Source organism: Sceloporus occidentalis, unplaced genomic scaffold, assembly GCF_023333645.1.
Source record: "Sceloporus occidentalis isolate IW3139 unplaced genomic scaffold, rSceOcc1.0.p SCAF_48, whole genome shotgun sequence".
In the NCBI taxonomy this organism is placed as follows: Eukaryota; Metazoa; Chordata; class Lepidosauria; order Squamata; family Phrynosomatidae; genus Sceloporus; species Sceloporus occidentalis.
In genome coordinates this window covers 944,057-969,925 of record NW_028317028.1, presented here as the reverse complement: position 1 = coordinate 969,925, position 25,869 = coordinate 944,057, and the positions used below count along the sequence as shown (strand labels likewise).

At 37.5% G+C, this 25,869-nt stretch overlaps 1 protein-coding gene across 2 annotated transcripts in view; it reads left to right on the top strand.

The window, feature by feature from the left end:
• Nucleotides 1–25,517, top strand: part of LOC149289057 (sialate:O-sulfotransferase 2-like) — a 76,699-nt gene extending 51,182 nt beyond the window's left edge. For both annotated transcript variants that reach the window (XM_089491077.1, XM_089491076.1), the window contains 3 exons: nt 1,627–1,791; nt 4,674–4,874; nt 25,165–25,517. In XM_089491077.1, coding sequence (XP_089347203.1) covers nt 1,627–1,791; nt 4,674–4,874; nt 25,165–25,517 — 719 coding nt within the window. The remainder of the gene's footprint in view (nt 1–1,626; nt 1,792–4,673; nt 4,875–25,164) is intronic.
• The last annotated feature ends 352 nt before the right edge of the window (nt 25,518–25,869 follow it).

Here is a 25,869-nt window from a genome sequence, read left to right as displayed (position 1 = left end):
TCTGCCCACATAATCTCCTTGTGGTTCCACCACAACCTGATGTGTTCTGGAAAGATTTTCTTTGGTGCACAGTTGGAACATACTTCTATCCACCTGAGAATCGTACACCCTGTTCTAAGGAGAATCGTGTTTCAGTTTACTGGCTTTACTATACTTCATGAAGGGATAATCCTAGGAGACATCTGATGTAGGGAGACTTGTCTGGTTGTGAGTAGTGAGATTTCTTCAGTCTCCTCACTCACTGAATTAAACATTATACATAGGCATCTCAGACTTGTTGGAGAAACTTACCAGTGTTGGGCCTTCATAATGAATAGTTACATGAGACAGTTAAAGGCACAACTTTCCTGCAGACTCTGCTGAAAAATCTCTCGGAGTAGAATGTATTGGTTTGGCTTCACATTATATCATTTTTGTTTTGCAAAGCATGGCTTGAGTGCTGAAACTAGAAAGAAAATGTTATTCCATTTACATTACAATATAGAATTATTAACTTATTGTTGGAAATAAGCCCACATATATTTTATTTAGAAAAGAAAATGTCGGACACTCCATTAGCTTTTAAAGATGCATTAGTGCCTCTTATGCTTACTTATTTGCAAAGGCAGAGGAGTAATCTCTTATAGTACTTGCATTTCAGAACCTTTTAGTGCAAATGTATATATATATATATATATATATATATATATATATAGCTTACTGTTCAAGGCAAGTGCTATAAAGACATGCCAAAATAATTACAAATTACAAATGAATTATAGTAAAGCCAATGCTACAGTGCACAAGTCTTCCAGTCAGTAGGTCCAATGTTTATAATATCTAAATATCTATATTAAAGCCTTGGCTATGTTACACTAAACTGTACATCTTATGTAAAACAAATAAAAAAAATTAAAAAGACTGGGGGTTCAATATTTCATAATATGTCTTCATATGCTCTAAGTGGGAACGTTGTAGGACAGGATTTGCACAGAAGCCTCAAGGGCATACACAACAGATTCCCCCCACGATAGGCTGAAATTACAGAAATTGTCAGAAAGGCATATAGAGAAATATGCAGAGTAGGAACAGTGAACGGACCTGACTCTTAACTACACTCTTTGACTGATACAGTCACATAGGATTGTTACCAGTCAGTTGTATTTAAGAAAGGTACTGATCTGTAACAACTTTTGCAAAAACCCAGAACATCACACAAAATTCACCCATGAATGACACAATAAGTACATGGTGTAATAAGTTGAAAAAGATTCATAATATTTATGATTATGCAAGGCTTGTTGCTCTTCAATTATTGAGAAAAAAAGTCTTAAAGTGTCCCAGTCCATATTTCAAAAGGTAATAGAAGCATACATGAAGTCTACAAGATCACTGAAACAAATACTGAACTTATAATCATGTAAACTTAAAATTTAAATACTCAAAATACAAAAAAGTGAAGCGCAATATTCTAATTAAATATAAGTAGTACACCTTCTGGTGAAGTGGTGCTGCAGACACTTGTGTGGTTTTGATTGTATTAAAATTTAAATAATTAACGTTTATTAAAACTATTTATTGTTACGTATGTCTAGGTTTGTGATCAGATAGAAATAAATCTAACAATGTATTTATTCTATCTTTTAGACAACCGATGCATGGACAGAAGGTTTTTACCAACTCGTTCTAAACAGCTCATAGCCTTGGCAAGCTTTCCTGGTGCAGGAAACACCTGGGCCAGACATCTAATTGAACTGGCTACTGGCTTCTATACTGGTAGCTATTACTTTGATGGATCATTGTATAATAAAGGTGAGTTGAAACACAAGCAGTATATAACTACCCATGGCTACTCTTCCAAAGGACACCAATACATGTGTTGCTTGTCACTGGAGGCATTGCAATGGAGGGAAGAGATGTCTACCTTGTTTGAAGCACTTTATTAGGAAAAGTCCAGAGTTGGGAACATCAGTATCTCCATTATACATCTGATAATAATTAGTAGATGTGTGTGTATCTGTATGCATAGGATGTGCAGTGTGTAGGAGATGTGAATTAAGTAAATTTATGGTTTGTATAATAGCGAGTACTTGGTTTCACATCAAGTTAGTATATTTACCACAAAAAGTACACTTCTTTTAAAAGCAGAGTTTTGCTAGGGACAGGATCATGCTACCTAGCAAATAATATGTTAACACAATTCTAATTTACTTGTTTCCTCTAATTATTAATATTAAAATGAAACATGAGTGGGAAAAAGATTTCAGATATGTCTTTAATTTTGTAGCATAATAAGAACATCGAATATAACCTTGATTTCCTTTTATGGTTTGGTGCTCTGGAAAATGACATTTCCTACAGTATGTCTTCAGCTAAAAAGCAGGGACAGTGGACATAATGCTTACTTTATTATCTATATTGCAATATGTCATAGAACACAGATGATATGTAAAGAATGCAAGGGAAAATAAAATATATATATAAAAAGATACTCTAGAGGCATATTGTTGTCTTAGAATAGGTCACAGTTATGATTCATAGGCAAAGCTTTAGACTTGAAATTAGTCTTCGGTTCATTAGTGATATTTTATTGCTCACAGGAAAATAGCCCAGTGTGCTATGTCTTTTGCATAATAGTTGTTGCAGAATGTTCAACATATCTATGCAGTTTGCTTGTATATCTTTAGAACTGTAAGACTGAACTGATATATTGTATTTCTACTACTAAGATCAGGTTAGCATGATAGGGCATGAGTAGAAAGCGGTTGGGTCATGTATGTGGGGGCTCAAGATCACATAACAGCAGGGGGGTACATAACACCGCTCTGTAATACATGTTTATGGATTAGTTCAACATAAAAATGGACATTTCTCAGCCTCCTTTTGCATCCTTCAGAGGGTTTCTGTGGGAAAGCTAAACCTTCTTGTTTCACTAATCTTGATGAAACTTTGTTGGACCATCACTAGGTTCAATACCAAACCCAGATTCAATGGGGGAATTCATTCAGAGCCCACAAATCTCAGTGTTTGTGCTTGGATAGTCCATTGCTAGTTTATTAGTCTAGTGTAGGATTGCATCTGTCAGGAAAGTAAATTATCAGTAAAAGGACAGGGATATGCCAGTGGTGCAATATTATAGGAAAACACAAAGCATCAAATTTACCATCACCTCCATGAAATATTTTAAGGAAAATATGGGGAATCTGATTCAGCATCTTAATGTAGATTTTGTTGCCATTTTGTGTTGTCATACTTACTGTATTATCCCTACTGGCCAATTAAAGTATCTGGTTGCCAAAGAGTTAATTTAGCTTTTTGCCTCTGCAGTCAATCCAAATAAGAGTATCGGAAACATGAAGAACATTCCCCCAGAAGATTCCTGTAATTCTTGATTCCATGAATTCATTAGACGTCTAACTATATTCTTTATTCTGTGAAATGAGTTTATAATTTGCAATATATTTTGTATTTTAGAAATGTCAAGTAGTATTTAATGTTTACTCTGGTCTTTTTGCTCATTTGAAGTAGCAACAATGTATCCAGGCAACTATTAGATCAGCCACCATTCTACTCTATTGCCTGGCATAACTCTGAAAAACAGATTACACATCCATAATTGATGTAATACAGCTACTTACATCTTATGTTTCCCCTGGCTAGAATCATTTGACTAAAGATGGTTTGTTTATTTGGACATAGAGCTTGTCTTTCTGTCTCAATAAGAACTTTGGGTCATTGATATAGAATTGGAATCTGTCAGCACAGACAATTTCATTTGGAGAGTAAATGGATATGTAGAAAATGAGTTTGAAAAGGGAGAAAAAAAAGAATAAATGTAATTACTTTTTCGTCTAAGAACAACATGCTGTATAGAGCATACTGAACAGAAATGTAGTGCACTTTGGCTTTGCTGAAAATTTATTTTTATTTAATGCTACAAAAAAAATCTTATTAATTTTAACTGTACATAAGCTATCTCACAGTGGTCACAGTATTCAAAATAGGCCGTGATCTAAACTGCAGTATATGTAGAGGAGTCTTAATATAAATGCGTATTTCTTTTGTCTCAAGAATGAGTGAAGCAAATGCATGATTCGTTTATGGATTCTTTTAACTTGCAGTTTATACAATACATACACTCTTTACTGTGCTCTATCATCATCCCACTGATTCTCTGTCCACAAATTCTTTAATTGTGTATTTCTTTTTTAATGCAACCTAGATGTACAAAGTATTTTTGAATAGAATAGCCTGGGACATAAACATGGACAAGAGTTTGCGTATGAGTAGAGATAAAGTAGACATCAGATAATATAGGGTTTTGAACTCTCACATAGACATATAAAATTTAACAGGTATATAAGAACTGTCTGGGCCATCTAGTGTTTGCCATTTTTTTTTTCTGCAGTAGGTCATATAGCTAGTCATATGCTTAAAAAAAAATAAAAAATAAATAAAATATATATATATATATATATATATATATATATTATACTGTGTATATTAAAGACTTTTTATTACCTGCCCTCATTTTACATACATAGGACTCATCATTTCCATAACAAATGTCATTGTGTAAACACAAAATGAAATACTGCCAAATTAAAGTGTAGACATATCACAAAATCCAAATGGCCTTGTAAATATGCTTCTCATCATCCTTACTACAAACTATTTTTATTCTTTGCTCCTAGGCTTTAAAGGGGAGAGAGACCATTGGCGAAATGGGCGGACAGTTTGCATTAAGACCCATGAAAGTGGAAGGAAGGAGATCGAAGCCTTTGACTCAGCTATCCTTCTCATCCGTAATCCTTACAAAGCCCTGATGGCAGAGTTTAACCGAAAGTATGGGGGGCATGTTGGTTTTGCATCCCAAGCTCATTGGAAGGGAAAAGGTATTTTTAAATATTCTTAAAAATAGTTGTCTCATGAGACCCATGCTAGAACATATAAAGAGTGGTTTATAAGCATGTTTTGTATATGAATGTTACATTATATTTAGTGACAATATGATTACTGTATATATAATGTAATATTTTGGTCCTTCCTTGCTTTTGCTATGTTTCAACATTGATCAATATTGGTCACATGATCCCAAATAGTCTGAATATTGTACAGTGTTTTGGTAAACAATACAATAAAGTGTCTAACTAGTGCTTATCTTGTAGGCTGACATAACTTAGATACAGCTTTAAACGCAAATAAATGATGCTGTCAAAACACTGTATTTCACAATATATTCAACACGGTTAACTGATGGGTACTGAGGCTCTGACACCTTAAATATCTGTATGAAGATGATAACAAAAACAATATTAATAATATGAACATCAAAAGAACTAATTCAATTCCACACTGACATCCATTGACTATTTTAGATATTTCTCATTAGCTATAACCACTGCAGTCTTTACCATAACACCATTTCCATTCCTTTATGTAAGTAAAAGGTCTAATTTTAGATTTGCTTTTATCACATCCAGATGGGGAATGTTAGATTTCTAATAAGAACACTTACTGCTCTTTCTTTGTCTGTAAAATGTATATGAGATCATTTTCTGCTATATTCGGCTGTTCGCTATGCAGTAGTTTTCGAATTATCAGGCTTATGAAACAGAACATTCTCTGCACTGAAGCAGAAATAAAAATCAATAGCATTTTATCCAGATTAATAGGAGAATGGAAAAGCATCGGCAGGCTTACTTATTACAAATAGTTTTATATATATTTAGTTTTAATGGCTCGTGTTTAAGGAGAAATGTATTATTAAAACATGCAAAACAGTAAATTAAATGTGAATTGACAAGACTTTCATTGTATATACTGTGTATATATATATATATATATATATATATATATATATATATATATATATATATATATACACACTACCATTCAAAAGTTTGGGGTCACTTTTCTGTTTTCAGCAGCACAATTAGCTTTTTAAATCTATACTTGGATTAGCTAGCACAACGTGTCATTGGAACACAGGAGTGATGGGAGTGATAAAGGGCCTCTGTACGCCTATAACGATATTCCAATAAAATCAGCCAGCTATAATAGTCATTTACAACATTAACAATGTCTGTACTATATTACTGATCCATTTCATGTATATACGGTAATTACTATAATACAATAATAATAATGTATGGGAAGCAGAAGGTATATAGATTCTGGATGTAGGGGATGTTGACTTTATTTTCAGCTTGGGACACCCTACGTCCAGATATATTGCATTTTTGCATTGAGAACCAACAAATTATGATAAATAGTAACATTAAAAATTAGAATATACAAAATTAACAGTAAGGTAAACACATGTAATAAAATACCTGTACAGAAGGAGAAAAGGGCCCACCTTACAGTCTATTTGAATAAAAATAAAAAATGTCAACATCCATACTTTTAACGAACATTATTGTTCCCTAGAGCTATTTTCGGTTGCCACCTTGTAGTTGCAAACACCTGTGTAGCAGTAATGCCACTGTCCAGAGTTGGACTGTTTACCTTTTCTCTTTAAGATCAAGCTAAATACATGGGAGTCTATCCCATGTGTAGCGCTGCAGCTATTGTTTAGCATACAACACCTTTACCAGCCCCCAAAAAACTAGCCATGGTAGATGTAGACTACATATTGGCAACAACTGAGCTAACTCTCTTCATTTTACCATATGTTACTTAAAAGAAGCAAATGTTTACTAATGTTACATTACTAATGTTTGCCAGAGATAGTAGTTACCAAGTCTTTTCAACTTGTGGTAGCAAATCTCATGGGATCCCAGGTTTTGGCTGTATAAAGCCTCCAACACAAGAACAGTAAATGTACCTTATTGTGGCTTAAAAATGAAAAGGTAAATTTGTTACACAGTTTGAAATCTGGTCTTATCAATACCGAACCCAATGGTAGCTACCTGCTAATTGCATCATTCCAGTGGAATAAGACTACTTCTCCCCCCTTTGTAGTTCACTTAACTTCCAGAAGTCCTGCAGTGGGTATGCGAGGCCTCTGTATGACATATTCTGCTGCTTAGCATGACATGCCCGCACCGCGACCGAGCCAGAGGCCTTGCGGAGGAGACTGAGGGACTGAGGGGCGCCGAGCAGTTGCTGAAAAACTTCATGAGCGACCGTTCGGCACCCCTCTCTCCTCGTCAAAAAAAAAAAAAAAAAGCCGATGTTTCATTTTCGGGACCCGGGGCTTAAAGTCCCATTGCGGGACTGTCCAGGGCAATCCGGGACATGTGGTCACCCCAATGCCCATCATATTATTTTCTATCCTGTCTCAAACTGATGCCTTTCTTACCTTGCACTTACTCTTCTCCATCTAACTGAAACCAGTTATCTTTCCTCTATGCCATCATTGGTCAGTAATCACCATTGTCCTTGCTCCTTTTGCTTTTGTTAATGCCTAAAAATGTATTCCACCTTCTGCCCTTCTCACTACGCTCCTCTGAACCTGCCCTTTCTCTTATTATTTCTCTTATCAAATACCATGTAATTTATATTACATGTAATGTATATTACTGTCAGTTTATGATAATGAAAATTCAAAGGATTGTTTGTTTATTGTTTTGCTTTGTGAAGAAACTGAATCCAGTCACTATCATATTTACATATATTAGATTGGCCAGTTTCATTTATATAGCCCAGCTGTAACATGTGTCCATATAATGCTTTGCTACTGTTCCCTAGCTAGAACACATTTAATTTCTTAATGTCATCAAGTTTTTAGTATTTTTACGTGAATGCGTTAAAACTAGCTACTGTCTTTGTTCTTAGACACAATACATTAAGGGAATTTAAACATGCATGGCATATGCAAATGGCTAACTGGAATCTAAGATGAGACCAATGGTTAATCAAAGCCTGAGTCTTTACAGCAGGAAAAGGGGCAGACTAGAAGAGCTGCATGATTTTTATCTGACATCAAATTCTATGTTTCTTCATCGAAGCTGATTTATGTGTCAAAAAGTGGCAGCTCAAGATTTTTAATTAATTCCCCCCTTCAACTGACCACATTCTTTGTGGAATTCCTTATGTAAAGGCATGCTTCCTTCCTTATGTTTCTAAAATACAGTATATGTATGTATACGCATATATCATGAAACATATGTATTAAAATAATTAGAAATATTTAATACAGTCAAGCAGTTTGTACTGTTCTTTTACATTAAACCGTTCAAAGATTAATTAAGAACTAAGCCAAAGCTGATAAGTGGAGCTGAGGTTAATAAAGAATGTACATGCTTCTGTACATAAGAAATTCATTTTAATTTAAAGATCATGCAACATTTAGGAACTTGGTGTACTTAGATCAGGCTATCTCATGTTAGCTGATCATGTCTAATACATAAACTTTTTCAATAGATGTTGAAGCGGACATGCATGCTGTCTTCTGGGAACGCATATGTGTGTTTCAGTTGTGCTTTGGCAGTGATCCAAACTTAATATCCATTTAGCTCAATGAAGCAAAGTCTTTCAGAACAACAGTTTCCCCACTGACACCAGACCTTCCACTTAGAAGGCACACGGGCATCCGAGCTGCAATGATATAGCATGAATCATATGTCAATATGTCACAAACTATCAAGCCATTAGATTTTACTGGGAAAAAATCATCTCTCTATCCACACATCAGTAATAGTTCTTACTCTACAACTCAGCCCCTAGCTTTTCATCCAATTTACTTGGATTTTACAAGAATAGAGGTTGAAAGGTTGGTGATTGGTAGTGTAAGAGTAACCTTGGATGAAATATTCATGAACCTGGTTAAGGCAAAGGCCATTTAAGAAGAACATTTTTTTACCAGATTAAGTGACTACTGACTATTCTTCCTTAGGAAACATACCCAAACTCTCCATAGTTAGAAATATGGCAGGGGTGTTTTTTTAAGGGTCCTAATGATGTCAGGTATGTTCAGGATTTAGTAACATAGGAATTTGGTTTGGAAAAAAGACCATCAAGTTCAATCTTTCTACCTATTCTTCCTGCTTTTGATCCAAAAGCAGGCAAAAATATTTACTCTGCCCTGTATGTATTTTGAAGGCATTAGTTGTATTTTATAGAACAACCTCTGTTGGCAGTGAAATCCATACCTATATTGCCAAGCAATATTTTGTATAAATAAGCAGTATTTTAAGCATTATTTAGAAAGTATAACAGGAGCTATGTATCTAGACCATGTCTAGTGCAGGCTGGCAAAACTGACAAGGTGTCCATGAAAACTAATAGAATATTCTTACTAAAGAATAATTATATAAATATACCGTATATGAAACTCCCAGTATGTCTTTGGCTCTTAGGGACTTGAGTCCAATGGTCTTGGTGCATGGTTAAGCCAACAATCTAATCCATTAATGCACAACAGCAATATGTTGATTAATAAGTATCAAATATATCTTTCTAATGCCAAGACTGCTGGATATTAGAGTATGAAGAAAAGTATTCTGCTTGCAAATCAGGAGAGTTGGCAGCTATGTCTTGGATTATCAAGCAATGAGCTCCAACACAACAGCACTACACTAGTGATGCAGCTAAATTGGAAAATGCACATTATGATCCCACAAGAATGTAATATATGGGACCTAATATTACAGAGTTATAGTTCTGTCAATAGCTATGAAAGTCTGCCGTGAAGAAAGACTGCTTTCATTGCAAATGGCATTCAGGTGTGGTCTATTAATCTCTTTTAGTGATTACTGCAGTAGGAAAAGAAAAAAAAAGAGTAGAACATAAAATGAAATAGGGGTTTTGAATATAATTTATTTGAATCCACAAGTGCATGGTAGGATTGCATTGCACACCCAGGCTCCATGTTTTAGGATGATAATAATAATACTAATAATAGTAGAATTAGTATTGCCTACACACTGAGTATACCATTCCATTATGATATATCTGTGTTTAGGATCATGGGAGTTGTACAGGTAGGCTGTGGTAGCCATCTGCATAATCACTGTCAGTTAAAGTGCTATTGTCCTTATTATGAAAGAGGTTCGCAGAGAATTACTTTAAAATATGGGTCTGTCACAATGGCAGGACTAGCATAAATTATTAATGTTGTGCTATAAAATATCATAATTAATCAGCTTTGTCCAGAGAATAAGTGAAGTATAAACTATACTATGCAATAATAAATAAATGGCAGGCATTGGTTTGTATCCGCCTGCAGTAATCAAACTTCAAAATGACAAAATGGAAAAGATTGACTGTAATGGCATATGCAATTACAGTTAGCACACCAAGCACAAAATTATCACATGTGCTATAGCCTATATGGGGCATACAACAAGGTTTATTACTGGATACATTATAAGGAACAGTCACCCGTGACATTAAATTTGCAGTACTATAAAGTGACTAGATAACAATATCACGTATTGTTCATGCATAAAAAAACCCGCATACAGTCCAGGAATATACTGCCGGATTCAAATATATCACCCATGTTAACGTTGTCAGGTATGGATGTATTTGTGCAACAAACGAATCAAACAAAAGTAATTGAAGTACCACAGAACTGCGACACTCAAAACAAGTTTTTTTAATCGTTAAACTTCAGTTTCAACATTAACCTTTTGCTTGCCAAAAACACATTTTGACACAGCTTTATTAACATTCCTTTCACAGTCAACACCAAAAACAATAACAATTATAACCAATTAAGTTACTGGCTGATATGGGCATATCCACCTGTTGGAACTGCCGGAGTCCCCTAGCGCGGCAGCCATAACTATACGAATCACAAGGGCAAGTGCCCCTGGAGTGTCCTGCACTTACACATCTGTGCACCAGCCTGTGGAGTCGCCTTCGAGATCCACATGCTTAACAACAATCCCGCCCAGAAAGGCCACAAAGTGGGAAATAGTCTTGTTGACCTACTTACAAGCCTGCTCATCCCCTTTGTAAGAGTTGGCCCCCCCGCCATCTCAAACGCCTAACGATCTCGGACTAGACAAACACTGTGCCTGGATACGCCGCCCAAAGCTATTGCAAATCCGCCTTAATATTAGCGATCAGGACCCTGATAGGGACTGTCCACAAATCATTGCCACCGACATGAATTGGTCAGGCGAACATAATGGTGAAGGGCAACCACCCCGTTCGTGGCCAACGATAGGCGCATAGAAAAAACCCGCCCCATAGGCATAATCTTAGATGCAAAGTTAAACTTTCCCAACAAAGACTGTAACAGACGCAATGTAACTCTGCGCAACCTGTAAATCATCTCCTCAGAATTACCCAAAAAACACAACAAACTACACGGGCCCTCAGTCTTGTCCAGCGCCAATGGGACACCGAAACAGCCAGTCACTTGTTGCACCATGGCCAGCAACACGGCACACTTAGGAGACCCAGCCGGACCAACACATAGAAAATCGTCCAAGTAATGTATAATGGACGGTAAAATTTCACCTCATACCTAGTCTCTTTTGTGAGGATATACTACCTGAAATGCAGCGTGTCTTTGAAGAGAAGAAGGTACTCATCCATGTAGATATTCTGTTGGGGGTGTATCTTTCGGAAAATGTATTAGAAACAAAAAATCATATTGGGCCTAGGATTATATAAACGGTCAAAACGTGGATCCCCTTAAGTGGGATGTTGGCTTTATCACTAAAGTGGAAATATTTGGGGTGCCAGGCTTGATGTGGCAGCATGAATGTTGGGTCAAACTGCCAAAAGTTCAAAAAAAGAATTGTGAGAAAAACAAGATTGAAAAAAATTAAGTGGCTCAGTGGCATCAATAATGGATGTGATGCCAGGTGCCAGGGTAAACGGGGTATTTCTGGGACCACTATATTGGGGGTACCCAACAATGCTCTCTTATCCAGTTTATAGATTTATACAATCTATTGTGGGTGTTGAGGGAAACCATTTTACAGTATTTCACTTGATTTTGTGACATGCAGAAGAAATGTGTGCACTTGAATGCTAATAAAAAATAATAATACTACAAAGTAACATAATACTTGTTAGAATATTCTTTGTCTTGAATATCTAAACTTCTCCAGTGATCAAACAGCAATCGAGACCACAGCTTCTATGTCTTATTAATCAGGTTTATGCGATAACAAATTATCAATTCATACAGTACCGATGCTGGAACAAATGGTAATAAAAGGTACTGTAGGCTCAATATTCTTGGTGAGATGAAGGTGAGAGCGTAGAAAGAGCGTAGAAAGAGACCTTGTCCTTGTAACCATGCCTATTTATACCCCTTTACATTTGGTTAGGGTATACGTAAAGGAATCCTATTGGAACAGTCATATGATACATTCGACAGAAGACCCTCTAAGCTACGTCACTTAATTGATACCATATGTTCCTAGCACTCAGGTTGCAGTCAGGCCTAAAATGTGCAGAACAAAATAAAAGTATAAAACTGATTTCTTACAATACTTATGATCACATGTTTGTGATTGAAAAGATATAACCATTAGTCATTTAAATGTATGAGGAACCTGAACTTCCACCCCCTGAATTCCTTGGAGAGGCTCCTTAGACCAGTGGGGGCTTTAAGCAGCTGCTTAACCATCTTATATGGTAGCACCAGACCTGCATGCAAGATCACATGTTTCAGTGTTAAGAATAATTAACTAACCCATACCAACATGATGGAGCCATGAGGTAATTTCTGCAGCAACATTTTCAGGAGCATACTGCATAGATAAAACATAAAAAGAATGGACAAAGAAGCAAATCCTGACAGGGTTTTATGACCACTTTAATGTGAAAATAAATAAAGCTCAAAATACTGTAAAAAGTCAGTATCATAAAAACACTAAATCGATATTCACATCATTAATATGAGAAATAAATTGCAAAAAATATATGCCTGGGTCCCAAGTAATAGTATGCACTTTGTAGCAAACAGCATGACAGAATGTTTGGTTATGATTCTAAATAAGGTGCCTATTCTACATGGATAGAGCCAGCTTGACAGAAGGAATTAACAGACACACATTATTTATGAGATATTGCAGTATGTAGTATTAACTGATATGTATATAAATCTCAAAGTCTGACTGTGTAAAATCAGGTGCAGCGTAGGTGCAGAAGAACTTACAATGGTGTCCAGGTTTGGCCACCTGAAATGTTAGAGGTATTAATTATGACAATCCTTTATTTTCTGAATTCATAAACAGGTTGGATCATAGAGCCAGTAAAGAGGCGCTGGTGCTGAGTGATAGTGGTAGGGATCACTTATCATAAGGGAACACTTATGATTTTTGGCCACTGTCATGCTGTGTTGACCCACAGTTCCGTGGATCATGGTGGATGTTGTGATGATTATGAAGAAATGGGGATGGATTATTCATCAAGGAAGGGAAGGACATAGTGACAAAAAAGAGAGAAGGAGGCGAAAGAGGAGAAAGGAATGGAGGAGAAGACATACAAGGAAGATAGAGAGAACAAATGGAGGAGAGATAATAGAGAGAAAGAGCAGGGAAAGAGAGAAAGGACACGTCATTTCAATGATGGTCACATACACTAGTTTTCTAATAATTATATATTGACCTGTGCAATAACATGTTCCCCCCAAACTTGCCCTTACAATTTGTGTCCCAATTATAAAATGAGGTGTGCTGATACCAAGCAAATATACATAATGTCAGGATGAGATTGGTCAATGGTACATGAAGCAGATAGCGAAAAGGGACAATTGTGTGCTTTAGTGATTAGTACTGTATTTGCTTGATTATAAGACAAGTCTTATTTTCAAGGTCCTCTTATAATCAGACCTCAAATAGACTAAAATCCAGATCCCCCGCAGCGCTGCATGGGACCTGGATCCTCCTCCCTGACAGCCGGTGGACGTCTGCACGATGCGCGCAGACAACCTCCGCTACTGCCGGCACTTCTGCCCGGGCTTCTACGATGGAGCACCGGCGCCACATGACCTTCCGGTGCTCCTCCATAGAAGACCCGGCGGAAGTACCGGCCAGCAGCTGCAGAGGTTGTCTACCCGCATCGCGCAGACGTTCACCAGCTGCCAGAAAGGAGGAACCCTCTGCAGCCGGTGGACAGCTGCACGATGCGCGCAGACAACCTCCACTGCTACCTGACACTTCCCCGGGGGTTCTATGACGGAGCACCGGCGTGATGTGACCTTCCGGTGCTCAGTCATAGAAGCCCCAGCGGAAGTACCAGGTAGCAGTGGAGGTTGTCTGCGCTCATCGTACAGACATCCACCAGCTGTCCCCACTTGACACCTGTGAGTCTGGAGCATGGGGGACAAGTCTAGGGATGCATCGGTAAGTCAAGGGGGCATATAGGGAGGAATAAGGTATATCTGGGAGTCAGAGTGGCAAATAGGGGGGTATAAAGCATATCTGAGGGCAGAGTGGCATATAGGGAGGGCAAAGTGGCATATCAGGGAGGCAGAGTGGCATATAGGGGGTATAAGGCATATCAGGGGGCAGAGTGGCATATAGGGAGGTATAAGGCATATTTGGGGGGGAAATTGGCATATCAGGCAGGCAGAGTGGCATATCAGGGAGGCAGAGTGGCATAAAGGGTGGTATAAGGCATATCTGGGGGCAGAGAAGCAAGCCATAGGGCAGATGTGCATAACTGGGGGGCAGGTTGGCAAATAAAAGGAAATAAAAAATGCATTTTTCTCATAGTTTTTATTAAAAATTAAAAAATAGTTTATATGTGAATTCATATTTACTAATAAGAAACTAATTTTTCTTATAGGATTGTCTTATATTCAGGCTTTATTTTTTTTTCTAAATTAATATTCAAATTTTGGGGGTCGTCTTATAACCGAGCAGACACGGTATATTGTTTATTTATGCAACAAGTCCACATTAATCATAAAAAAGATTTTTTTTACGGCACCACCGAATTGGCATCATTTTTAGACTGTGTTTGACATCTGTCTGTCATAAGCTGTGAGCTGACTCAACCATAGTGATCCTTTGTTAATCAATAACTCTCTGGAGTATTACTGGCCTATCCATTATTAATCCTTTCCTGCATTGCTGTGCTAAAATGCTGGTTGTCCATCTTTCCAGTGTTGAAGAACAGTGTTGAATGGTTGCACTTACTAATCTTTGCTAAAGGCTATTTAAAAATCAGTATTTTGTTCCATGGCATTAATTTTATGATTTGCCTGGAGTTGTTCCAAAGCAAAGTTTTATGTGGTGTGATTATGCAAGGTGAATAGTCCTGTAAGTGTTAAATGAAACAGATACTGTGTTTAATGAATCTTTGGGGAATTAAATGGACTTACACTATTAATCAGGCATTGGTCCTTTAAGAAACATACATTTATATTCAGAGGCTTTTGTACCTTATAATGGAATCTCAGAAGTCAGATTTTTAGAACAATTTTATACCACATCCTTAGTCTCATTGCATGATTTTATTGTCAAGAACAATTAACAAGAAACCCTAGGTTTAATTAACTCTTACACTGTTAAATATTTGGTGCAGTGTCTTTATTACAATGTACAAGGGCATAACCCAGGCACAGTGATCTGATTAGATTAATCCATCATACTACACCATAGCATTAAATTTCGGAAATTACAGACACATCAGCGCCTGGCATGTGAAGCTGTTGAGTTATGAACTCCTCTGGTGTAATTTGTTTAAAATCCACATCTAAAGGATTCTAACATTCTAATCTCATTATTTTCCTTCCAACAAAGGCAGTAAGGTTTTTTAAACAGACTTCAGGATGAACTGAACTGAACTATGATGTTGAGAATGTTACTGTACCTCCTGAGTGCTTGCTGCACTCATATTCTTTTGCCCTTTTTTATACCGTGATGCCCCTTATACACTGGCGTAACTACAGGGGTTGACCCCGTCTGTGACCCCTTGTCTCCTCGTACCGGTTCAAGATAGTTTAGAAAGGTCCCTCCCGACCTGAACAGCTCCGTTCCATTTATTATTTTGAACTGGCATGCGGAGACAGGAGCGTATTGGGGTCATGTGACCCTGCAGTGAAACAAAAGCTGTAGGAGATAAAGCTGCTGGAGCGGTTAGAGGTAAGCAGGGGCGGGATGTATGTATATGTGTAAATGTGTTTGTATATATATATATATATATTTATATATGTATGAGCATGGGTGTATAATTGTGTGTGTGAGCATTGATATGTAATTGTGTATGTGAGCATGGATGTGTAATTGTGTGTATGAGCATGAATGTGTAATTGTGTGTGTCAGAATTGATGTGTAATTGTGTGTGAGAATTGGTGTGGAATTGTGTGTATGAGCATGGATGTGTAGGTGTGTGAGCATGTACGTGTAGATGGGTGAAATGGATTGTGTGTTAGACTGAATGAATGTGTACGTGTGTGTGTTAGTAAGTATGAGTAAGTGTGTGTAATTTGTATAAGTGTGTTTACATATGTGTGCCAGAGTGTATGATGGAAGGGGGGAAAAGAAGATACCGACAAGTTGTGAAGTTGGGGGCCCCAGGGCAATTTTCACATCAGGGCCATGTGGTTGTTAGCAGCAGATCTTTTAAGTCCTGTAAATCGCGAGTTGGGGCCTCCATAGATGCATCCTGGTGCCTTTTGTTATCCAGGTAGGCGATGCACATGTACCCGGCCATCCACGTGATGTAAAAGAAAATGTGATTGATCAGACCAGGCCATCTTTTTCCATTGCTCCGTGGTCCAGTTGTTATGCTCATGTGCCCATTGCAGGCACATTTGGCAGTGGACCGAGGTCAGCATGGTCTGTGACTAAGCAGCCCCATATGACAACAAACAAACTGTGATGCACTGTTTGTTCTGACACCTTTCTGTCAGAACCAGCATTAACTTTTTCAGCAATTTGAGCTACAGTAGCTCGTCTGTTGAATTTGACCAGATGTGCCATCCTTCACCCGACCCTGTCGCCAGTTCAATGCTTTTTCTTCCTTGGACGACTTTTGGTAGGTACTGACCACTGCAGACCAAGGACACCCCACAAGAGCTGTAGTTTTAGAGATGCTCTGACCAAGTCTCCTAGCCATCACAATTTGGCCTTTGTCAAAGTCACTCAGATCCTTACTCCTGTCTATTTTACCTGGTTCTAACACATCAACTTTGAGGACAATACGTTCACTTGCTTCTGAGATATCCCACCCACTGACAGGTGCCATGAGAACAAGACTATCAGTTATTCACCTCACCTGTCAGTAGTCATAATGTTATGGCTGACCAGGTACTTTTTGTACCCTTCCTGACCATAGCTGTTCTTTCTTGCTTCTTTCTCATTTACTGTACCCACACAAATTATATATTCCTTTTATCAAGAAGTGCTTTGAACCCAGACAATTCAATTTATCTTCATCAAACCATATATTTTTTAAACACTAGAAACCCCAGGGTATTTTAAATAGTGGTATGTTAACACTTACCATGCACTAATTCTACCACTAGCTTTTGCCAAAGTTTGTGGTAGTAATGTTTTGGTGTTTTTTCCACATATATTGAAATTCAGGTATAAACTTACAGCTTCTGGTATATTTAAGAGCCAAACACCACCACAATACTTGTTCAGCAACAATGAGTACAATGATACCACCCATGCATAGATTTGTCTGTTTTTAGCAGGCTAAAAGGCTACATTTGGGAGGTGTGCACTTTCCAAGTGGGAAATTTGACATCTGGTCATTCTGCGACCATGTCCTATTTGGGCCATTTTTTAAGCTAGGTAATTCAATTTATCATCAACCCTATATATTTTTAAAAACTAGCCAGGGTATTTCAGATGGTGGCATTTTAACACTTTTCATGCACTAACCAATATTTTTATGTGTTTTGCAAATTATAGAGCAATAAAATATTGGTAAATTATAGGGCAATAAAAAGAAGTTGTTAGAAAAGATATTAGCAAGGCCAGGGGAATGGTATACAACAGTAAAGTGTATCAAGATGGGACTGAATAGCAGCATAGCATAAACCGCAGATGAAAAAAAATTATGGAGCAGAGGGAATAGGTTGAAAAGTGCAAGTTGCGGAAAAGTAGGAAGCCTACAGCCGGAGAAGCAGTTTTACATTTACCCAGTTTTCAGTTAGAGCAAGAAGGTGTAGGGAACTAGAGGTGGAGTGGCCATGTATGGCCGTTAGTTTGTTACACACAGAAGATGTGTTCTAGATGGCAAAGTTAAAAGCAGGGCAGGAGGAGTGGCAGGATATGTAGATAAGATTATTGAAGTTTCAAGAACCTTGAGTGGCAAAGGAAAGGGAAGAGCACAATAATAGAGGCCCAGGATATGGAAAGCTATAATGAACTGCTAGAAGTAGAAGAAGAGAAAGTGAGTGAAGCTGGGAATGGGAGTTGGAAAGTTATGAGAACACATTAAAAATATAGTGAGGTGGAAAGATAATAGAGTTGTTTGAGAATACAAAAAGATGATTGTGGACATAGTGATGGGAGTAGGAGAGAAATGTAAACATGAACCTTAAAAAATATGATAATTTGCTCACAAATATTATTGTATGCTTGTTCCATTATAAGACTTGCTGTGATTATCTTGCTATACAGAGTATTAATCACATGTGATGGGTATTCAACCTTTGTAGATGATCACGCAGAAAGAGCTGCCACAGGAAAATTGTTTCTGCAGGCTCTAGACGTAAGTCAAACAGTTGGACTTAATGCATGACACGCAGTAGCCGAGATAGGGTGCATGGATGATTGAGATTGGATACAGAGTTTTTAGAGCACTCAGAGAACATCATTCTTAAAAAGTCAGCAATTCAATAAAAGCCTGTAACATATCCACAAATCCTTGAAATAGCTGTTTTATAGAGCACTAAAGAAAAGCAAAATAAAAGTAGTTTGTGATTAGGAGAGATAGACTCATAGTAAGTATGTCAGTATTTCTCAAACTTGTCTGCCAAGAAACCCTCTTAGGAAATGATTAAAGCTAAGGCTAAGTGTAATGTAAAAAAAACTAGAGGTAATGACACCCCCATTGTTACACACGCAGGAATATTCTTAAAGGGTAATTACAGTACACCTATAATGCATGAAATGTGAGTATATGTTTTAAAGTCCTCTGCTACACATGTTGCCAGATTGCTTGCTCAAAATACAAGGATATACAAAGTATCTGTGATGTTTTGTGAGAATGTATAGATATACAGTCGTGTGAAAAAGAAAGTACACCCTCTTTGATTTCTATGGTTTCACATATCAAAACATAACACATGATAATTTAAACAGTATCATCATTTGTTTAACAAAAAGAAAGACAAAATGGAGAGGCCATGTGGGGAAAACTAAGTACACATTATGATTCAATAGCTTGCAGAAACACCTTTAGATGCAATAACTTGAAGTAATCGCTTTCAAGTATGACTTTATCAGTTTCTCACAGCACTGATATGCTGTGTGTGGTTTTCGCCAAACGTGGCACATGTATTTTGGCCAAACATCTCTACTTTGGTCTTGTCTGTTCAAAAGACATTGTTCCAGAAGTCTTGTGGTTTGTTTGCATTTTTGCAAACCTAAGCCGTGCTGCTATGTTCTTCTTAGAGAGAAGAGACTTTGGCAACCTTTTTCCAAACAAACCATATGTCTTCAGTCTTTTTCTATTTGTACTGTCATAAACATTTAACATGCTAACTGAGGTCTGTAGAGTCTGAGATGTAACTCTTGGGCTTTCACTTGCTGCTCTTAAGTTTCCTTGCCTGACCACTACGCCTACGGTACTCAACATTTTCTTCTGCTTCTCCAAAAGAGTTTGGATAGAAAATCTGGAAACCTCTATCCTCCTTGACATTTTAGTCTTGGAAAGGCCTTGTTGATGCAGTATAACTACCTTGCGTCTCATTGCTGTGTTCAGTCTTGCCATGGTGTATGACTTTTGACATTAAATTCACTTCAGCAAACTCACCTTGTTTATTTCACCTACACAGCTGTTTTTAGTTAATTATTGTTTTAACCTACATATTAAATGGATGACCATTAGCACCTATAATTGTCTAATCATACACCCTAGTTTAAGCCTTCAAAATCCCTGACTTTCTGCAAGTGTACCTAGAAGAATTAAGGCTGTTTTGAAGGTAAATGGTTGCCATACCAAATATTGATTTGAAATAAACTTTACAGCATTTTTTCCACACCTGCCTAAACTATTGCGCAGTGCGACCATGTGAGAGAAAGGAGTGGAGGATTGGGAGAGCATGTCACCGCAAGCGCTGTAATATTGCCCTCAGCAGGAGCTTTCTCTGATGTCCTCTTCCTTGATTGGAGGATCGGTATGAGAACGCCATTCCAAGTGCCACCATTTTATTATCTGCAAACATGTTGAGTTTAAACTCTGTTTATCTCCTTTTTTCCAGATAGTGAATGAACCCCATTAATATCATATATATTTTGATCTCTGTAAATTTTAGTTCTAAGCCTACTAGAGTGACAACAGGGGGGACAATTTACCCTGTTCTATTAGTAATATCTAAGAAATTTCATAGAAAACTACCACTGCTCGAGAACCAACATAAAGCCCCATAATTGCTGAAATAAAGCTAAAATGAAACCTTCGTAAAAATTCTCCTATGAAATGCTAATTCCGCCAGTCAAATGCTGTTTGGTGACCAATTCTAATAAAAAGATAAAGGGCCATCTCTATCGTAGCCGGATGAACATTGCTGAAAACTAGGCCTGCCTACCTCTGACAAAGCCCACTTAATTGTTTTTGATTAAAGTATCAATCCATTGCTTTTTATTTTAGCAAACAGCCTTATATTTAAGGATGAAATCAGGCTGTTGATCACACATTATTCTTACGATTTACAGGACTCATAATGTGAGTCTATAACATTTCTGATGGTAATCATTCTCGTTTGAAAGAATTGGTTAAAAAGACTAAGCAAATAGTGTTTCAGCATTTCCTTATGGCTTATAATACCATTTTGTAACACCGTCAAGATCTGGGACTTTATGCCTTTTATCTTCTTTCCAAACTAGGCCTACTTCTACGTCTGAGATAGGTTTGCTTAAAATTTGTGGGTAGGCAAACCTAAGAAATTATAAATACCAGCAAAAGTTTATTATGTGTCAGGGTATTGCCTTAAATTATAATAATTATCTAATTCATCTTTCAATAATTAATCTCAGATTAATTTGGGATTGCAGATTTGGAAGCCTGTGTGTGGTTTAGAATGAGGTATTTTTAGTTTAGCAGCAGCTTGTTGCAGCGTATTTGCTAGGAGGGAGTCAGCTTTGTTGCTATAGTATAATAGAGTTGTTTTAGCCTACGCATGTTCTGTTTTTTTGTCTCTGAAATATATCTTTTATTTTCCTTAATCATCAAGGTCAACTAGTTTTAATTCTAGAGAATAATTTTTTTCAATTTGGAGTCTCCTCATCTTACTTACATACTGGATAAAATACCAACTAAAAACTGCTTTATGTACAAGCAAGGTTCTACCAATGGGATTGATTGCTTCCATAGGCCTGCAGTAATTCTGGGTAATGAGTTGTTGTGTAGCAAATTGTGTCATTATATGCTTAAGCATGGAATGAGGATGAGGGTAAAAAAACCTCAGCGCATGTGACGGGGAAATATGAACACCCCCAGTTAATAGTTACTGTCACGTCCTACCCAGGATGTGGAGCTGCATATCTCGCTCTTGCTTCAGTTTCCCTGTCTTGCTTTAATCCATTCCTGGATTTCCGTGTGTTCTGATCTTCCATCCCTTGATTCCAGTCTTGCTCTTTGCTTCAGCTCTGTTTCCTTTATAAGGTGTGCCCCACCCGTGTGTTCTGTTTGTCTCAGTCTGTAGTCTAAAGGTATGTCTCAGTGCTATGTGTTTGGGTTTCATGTTTGGTTTGTTTAGTACCTCTGTAGGCAGGAATTTAGCGTTAGGACCCACTGTCATTGGAGTACTTTGGTGTAGTGGTGGGCTAAGCATACTATGGCCATAAGATGTGACGGAATCTCCAATAGTTATCATATAGTCCTAGGCTAGTTGCTGTATGTATGTGTGTCAGTCTGTGATGTCATGTATCCCCGGTAGAGGGGTGTCCTGTCTTGTAACCCGGTAGAGGGGTGTCCTGTCTTGTAACCCCGGTAGAGGGGTGTCTTGTCTTGTAACCCCTGTAGAGGGGTGTCTTGTCTTGTAAACCCGGTAGAGGGGTGTTCTGTCCTGTTCATGTCTGATCTTGGGTAGTTCCCTGTTGTGCCCTGTATTATGTATGTCTTGTCTGGTTATATTTCTTGCTTGGTCTCCCTATCCCTTGCTTGCTTATGTTTCTGCTATATACTCTGCTTAGCTTCCCTACTTCCAGCCTGCAGTATCCTACACATGATTCCAGTGCTATGTCTCATGCCTGCTCCAGGGTGCCTGCAGGATATCTCCAAGTTCTGCTCTGTTCTGCCATCATCCGCTGCTATGTCGGAGTGCTGGTATGTGGCTGCACAACCCTAGATGCCCACCGTGAGAGTGCTGTCGCCCTGCACCAGGCCCTGTCCGACTCCACTACTGCACCGTAACTCCTGCACACAATTTTTGGAGCGCTCTGGGTCTTTACAGTCGTCTGCATGGACCCAGTTCCTGACAGTTGCTCCTGGGAACACCTGTTGCATTTTTAAATCCTTTCTTTCTCACCTTGCAAACCTCTGTGGTCAATAAATATGTGAGTTACTTGCTTTTTCAACTCAGTCCCCCCAAATGCGTTAGCTTTGGTCAGCTTGTGAGTTGCACTTCTATTCCACATGTAAAGTTGCTGTTACATTGTTATCCAACATGCATGTGAATAGTAAATAGACCTCCATTGTGTTAGTAAATCTTGTTTGTTTTTTCCGTTGCTTCTTATTTTCTTATGTGTCCTGGGATTCTTTAGTATGATTCAATAGCATGTGATTTAAAAAAGAAAATTACACATCAGCAAGTAATCTGCTGAGCATTTGGGCTCTATAGCCCTGGCCCCCGGGAGGTATATGTGTGTCATGGGGACACCAGCAATTAAGATGTAAGTAGCATTTAATTAACTGTGAGTGAACTTCCCTTGAACTCTCAGTGATCAATGACGTGATACATCTTTGAAATAATACAATACAGTACAATAACTTGTAAGTGTGGATTATAATGTGGGGGGATCAAAGCACATTCTTGCTGATGATGATTTTGTATTGCTAAGTGCTCTGATCACAAGCTGCACAAATGCACATGAATAAAAGAAGCTGTAAAAGTCACATTTCTGAACTAGCTTTAAATAAAATGTAGATGATGTCTAAAATTATATTTCCAATTCAAGGCTGTGTCTTGGAGAAATATAGTTGCCGTTTGCCTTGTGTGAAAGCTGAGAATGGTTTACTGGTCAGTGAAGCTGAAACAGCTACCATATGTGCCCTTGAAGGAAATTGATTTATTTAACAAACTATTAAAGAAAGCAAAGAGATTATGTATATGAGACCTACGGAAAGAAGAGGACAACACCCTGTATATTGATTGATGAATACCTGTACTGAGTGCAACAGGCAGAGATAAATAGCACTCGAAAGCTAAAAAGGGAATCAAACTTAATAATAATTCCTACTACAATGCAAACACATATTTCTGTAGGTACATTGCCCCATCTAGTAAAAATGCAATTAATTGGCTGCATATTAACTTCAATTTTAATGTCTGAGAAATACTGAATCTTATTTAAATGAATAGGATTAATTTCTGAAGCGCAGAGGTTCGCTTCCCACCATTCTGTCTAATGACCCTTATGAATGAGCATGCTTCAAACTTCCATTTGGCTAAATCTACCAATTGACTTATTCAGTGCAGAGAACAGAAACATTAATCAGGCATTTCAAAAATTATAGACGCTGACTCACATTGTCTGCTCCTAATGTCCTCTAAGCCTTTTCAAACATAAATGCACAAGGCTGTACTCCTAACATTAAGTGCCGCAGTGCTGAAATGACTTCGCTTCCAGTGCAGTTGTCTTCAGATCCATATAGCTTGTATATTGAGAAAGCAAAGGTACTGTAATGAGCAAAAACAATTATATAAACATGCTTTGTTCTCATTAAGCTGATAAATATTGCTCTAGTGGGTTTCTCTAGTATTTTCTTCTGTAATTATGAAAACCTCAAACCCAATGTGGCAGATATCACTGAATCTCTGTTGTGGTCATTGCAAAAAGCATTGTCTTGTGTAGAAGCCATATCTCAGACCCTGCTAATATTCACTTTATTATTATTATTATTTTTTAAAAAGCTCATAAACTTTATTCAAAAAAGCAGTTCGTCCAAGAGACAGGACATAAACATTAACCAACATAAATGTTTCAGTATATAACTTAATAGTAAGGATAAGGTACCTTCCATCGGGGGCCTTAGTTACAGACTCAACCACAAAAGGTAGTTTCTTGGAAAACCCCTCTAGACTTTTTGACATATATGGAGGAATAGCACTCACTGAGCCAGGGTGCCCACTTTATTTTTATAATGATACATTAAGTACTATATAATATAATACAGGCTGTTATATTACAGGAGAAGAACTAGTGGTAGTTTCTGAAAATGCTGCAATGGAGTAGCTTCGAAGGTATTTGCCAAGCAGTGCTTTATATATACAGTAAGAAGTCCTTGTGAAGCTTGCATAAAAATAAGTCACACAAAATTAAAGTCTGGTTATTTGTTTAGATTAACCTCTTCCTCAAAACAATGGTTTTTTAAGAATATGAAGATTGCTAGAATGTACTGTGTTCTAGTAATCACTACTCACTACCAAGGAAAATCACAGCTGGACACTTTAGCCCGGTAACACTGATACCACCTGAATGTAAGTTGGGGCATTCATTTCCAGTGGTGTCACAATAGACAGCATTGAACAGTATAATGAAGATCCTGCTGCATCGGTACAGCGCCCCCCCCCCCCGATGACACAAGGTGTGATTTGCTTAAACAACCCAGCAACTGTAAAATGTAATGCTTATTTTTGCTGCAAATAATTAAATATATCACAACAAATAGCTGCGTATAAATCAGCTGTTTAGTATTTATGTGTACAACTGAGTCATATGAGTGAGTGGGAATTCAGCATTAAAGAAAATGAAGCATTGGACATTTCAGTGAAATAGGACAGAGGTATAAAGAAAACAAAATGCTGTCCCTAGAGACTTGAAAACAGAGTGTTGTTGTGTGTTTACATATATATGGCATATAATTCATCTACTTTATTATAATTTGTTTAACATGGCCATCTCTATGTATTGTTTTCAGAATGGCCTGAATTCGTAAACAACTATGCACCTTGGTGGGCCACACATACACTGGACTGGCTGAAGTATGGAAGAAATGTGTTGCTTGTGCATTTTGAAGACCTTAAACAAGATCTTTTTGTTGAGCTAAAGCGGATGATCAACTTGTTGGGTCTCCCTGTCTTGGCAGATAGACTACTGTGTGTTGAAGGACAGAAAGATGGTAATTTTAAACGTTCTGGCCTGAGGAAACTTGAATATGACCCATACACAACAGACATGAGAAAGATGATCAACAACTACATTAGAACAGTAGATAAAGCTTTGAAGCTCAAAAACCTTACAGGAGTTCCAGAAGACTATTATCCAAGATGATGACACTAGTTGACGATTTCTCTGGGATACAAATTCCAGCTGATAATTACTTCCACCCAGTGGGTGGTTTTTCATTATTTTTTTTTCTGCTGCTACCAACGATTAAAGAATTATGTGCATGAAACAATTAGCGCCAATCAATGCTTGAAAAGGACATTTTGATGCACTTATTTTTTTCTCTCTACGCAGAAATCCCAGTACAATTTTTGCAAAAATTACAAATATTGCATTAATGCAAGGCTTGAAGCAAAGAAGATATTTTAGTGGCATTCTGATATTTTCTGTTAAGAATTGAAAAAAATGGTCAATTATATCATCAAGATATTTGATGTCAGTTTTTTTTTGTGAGATA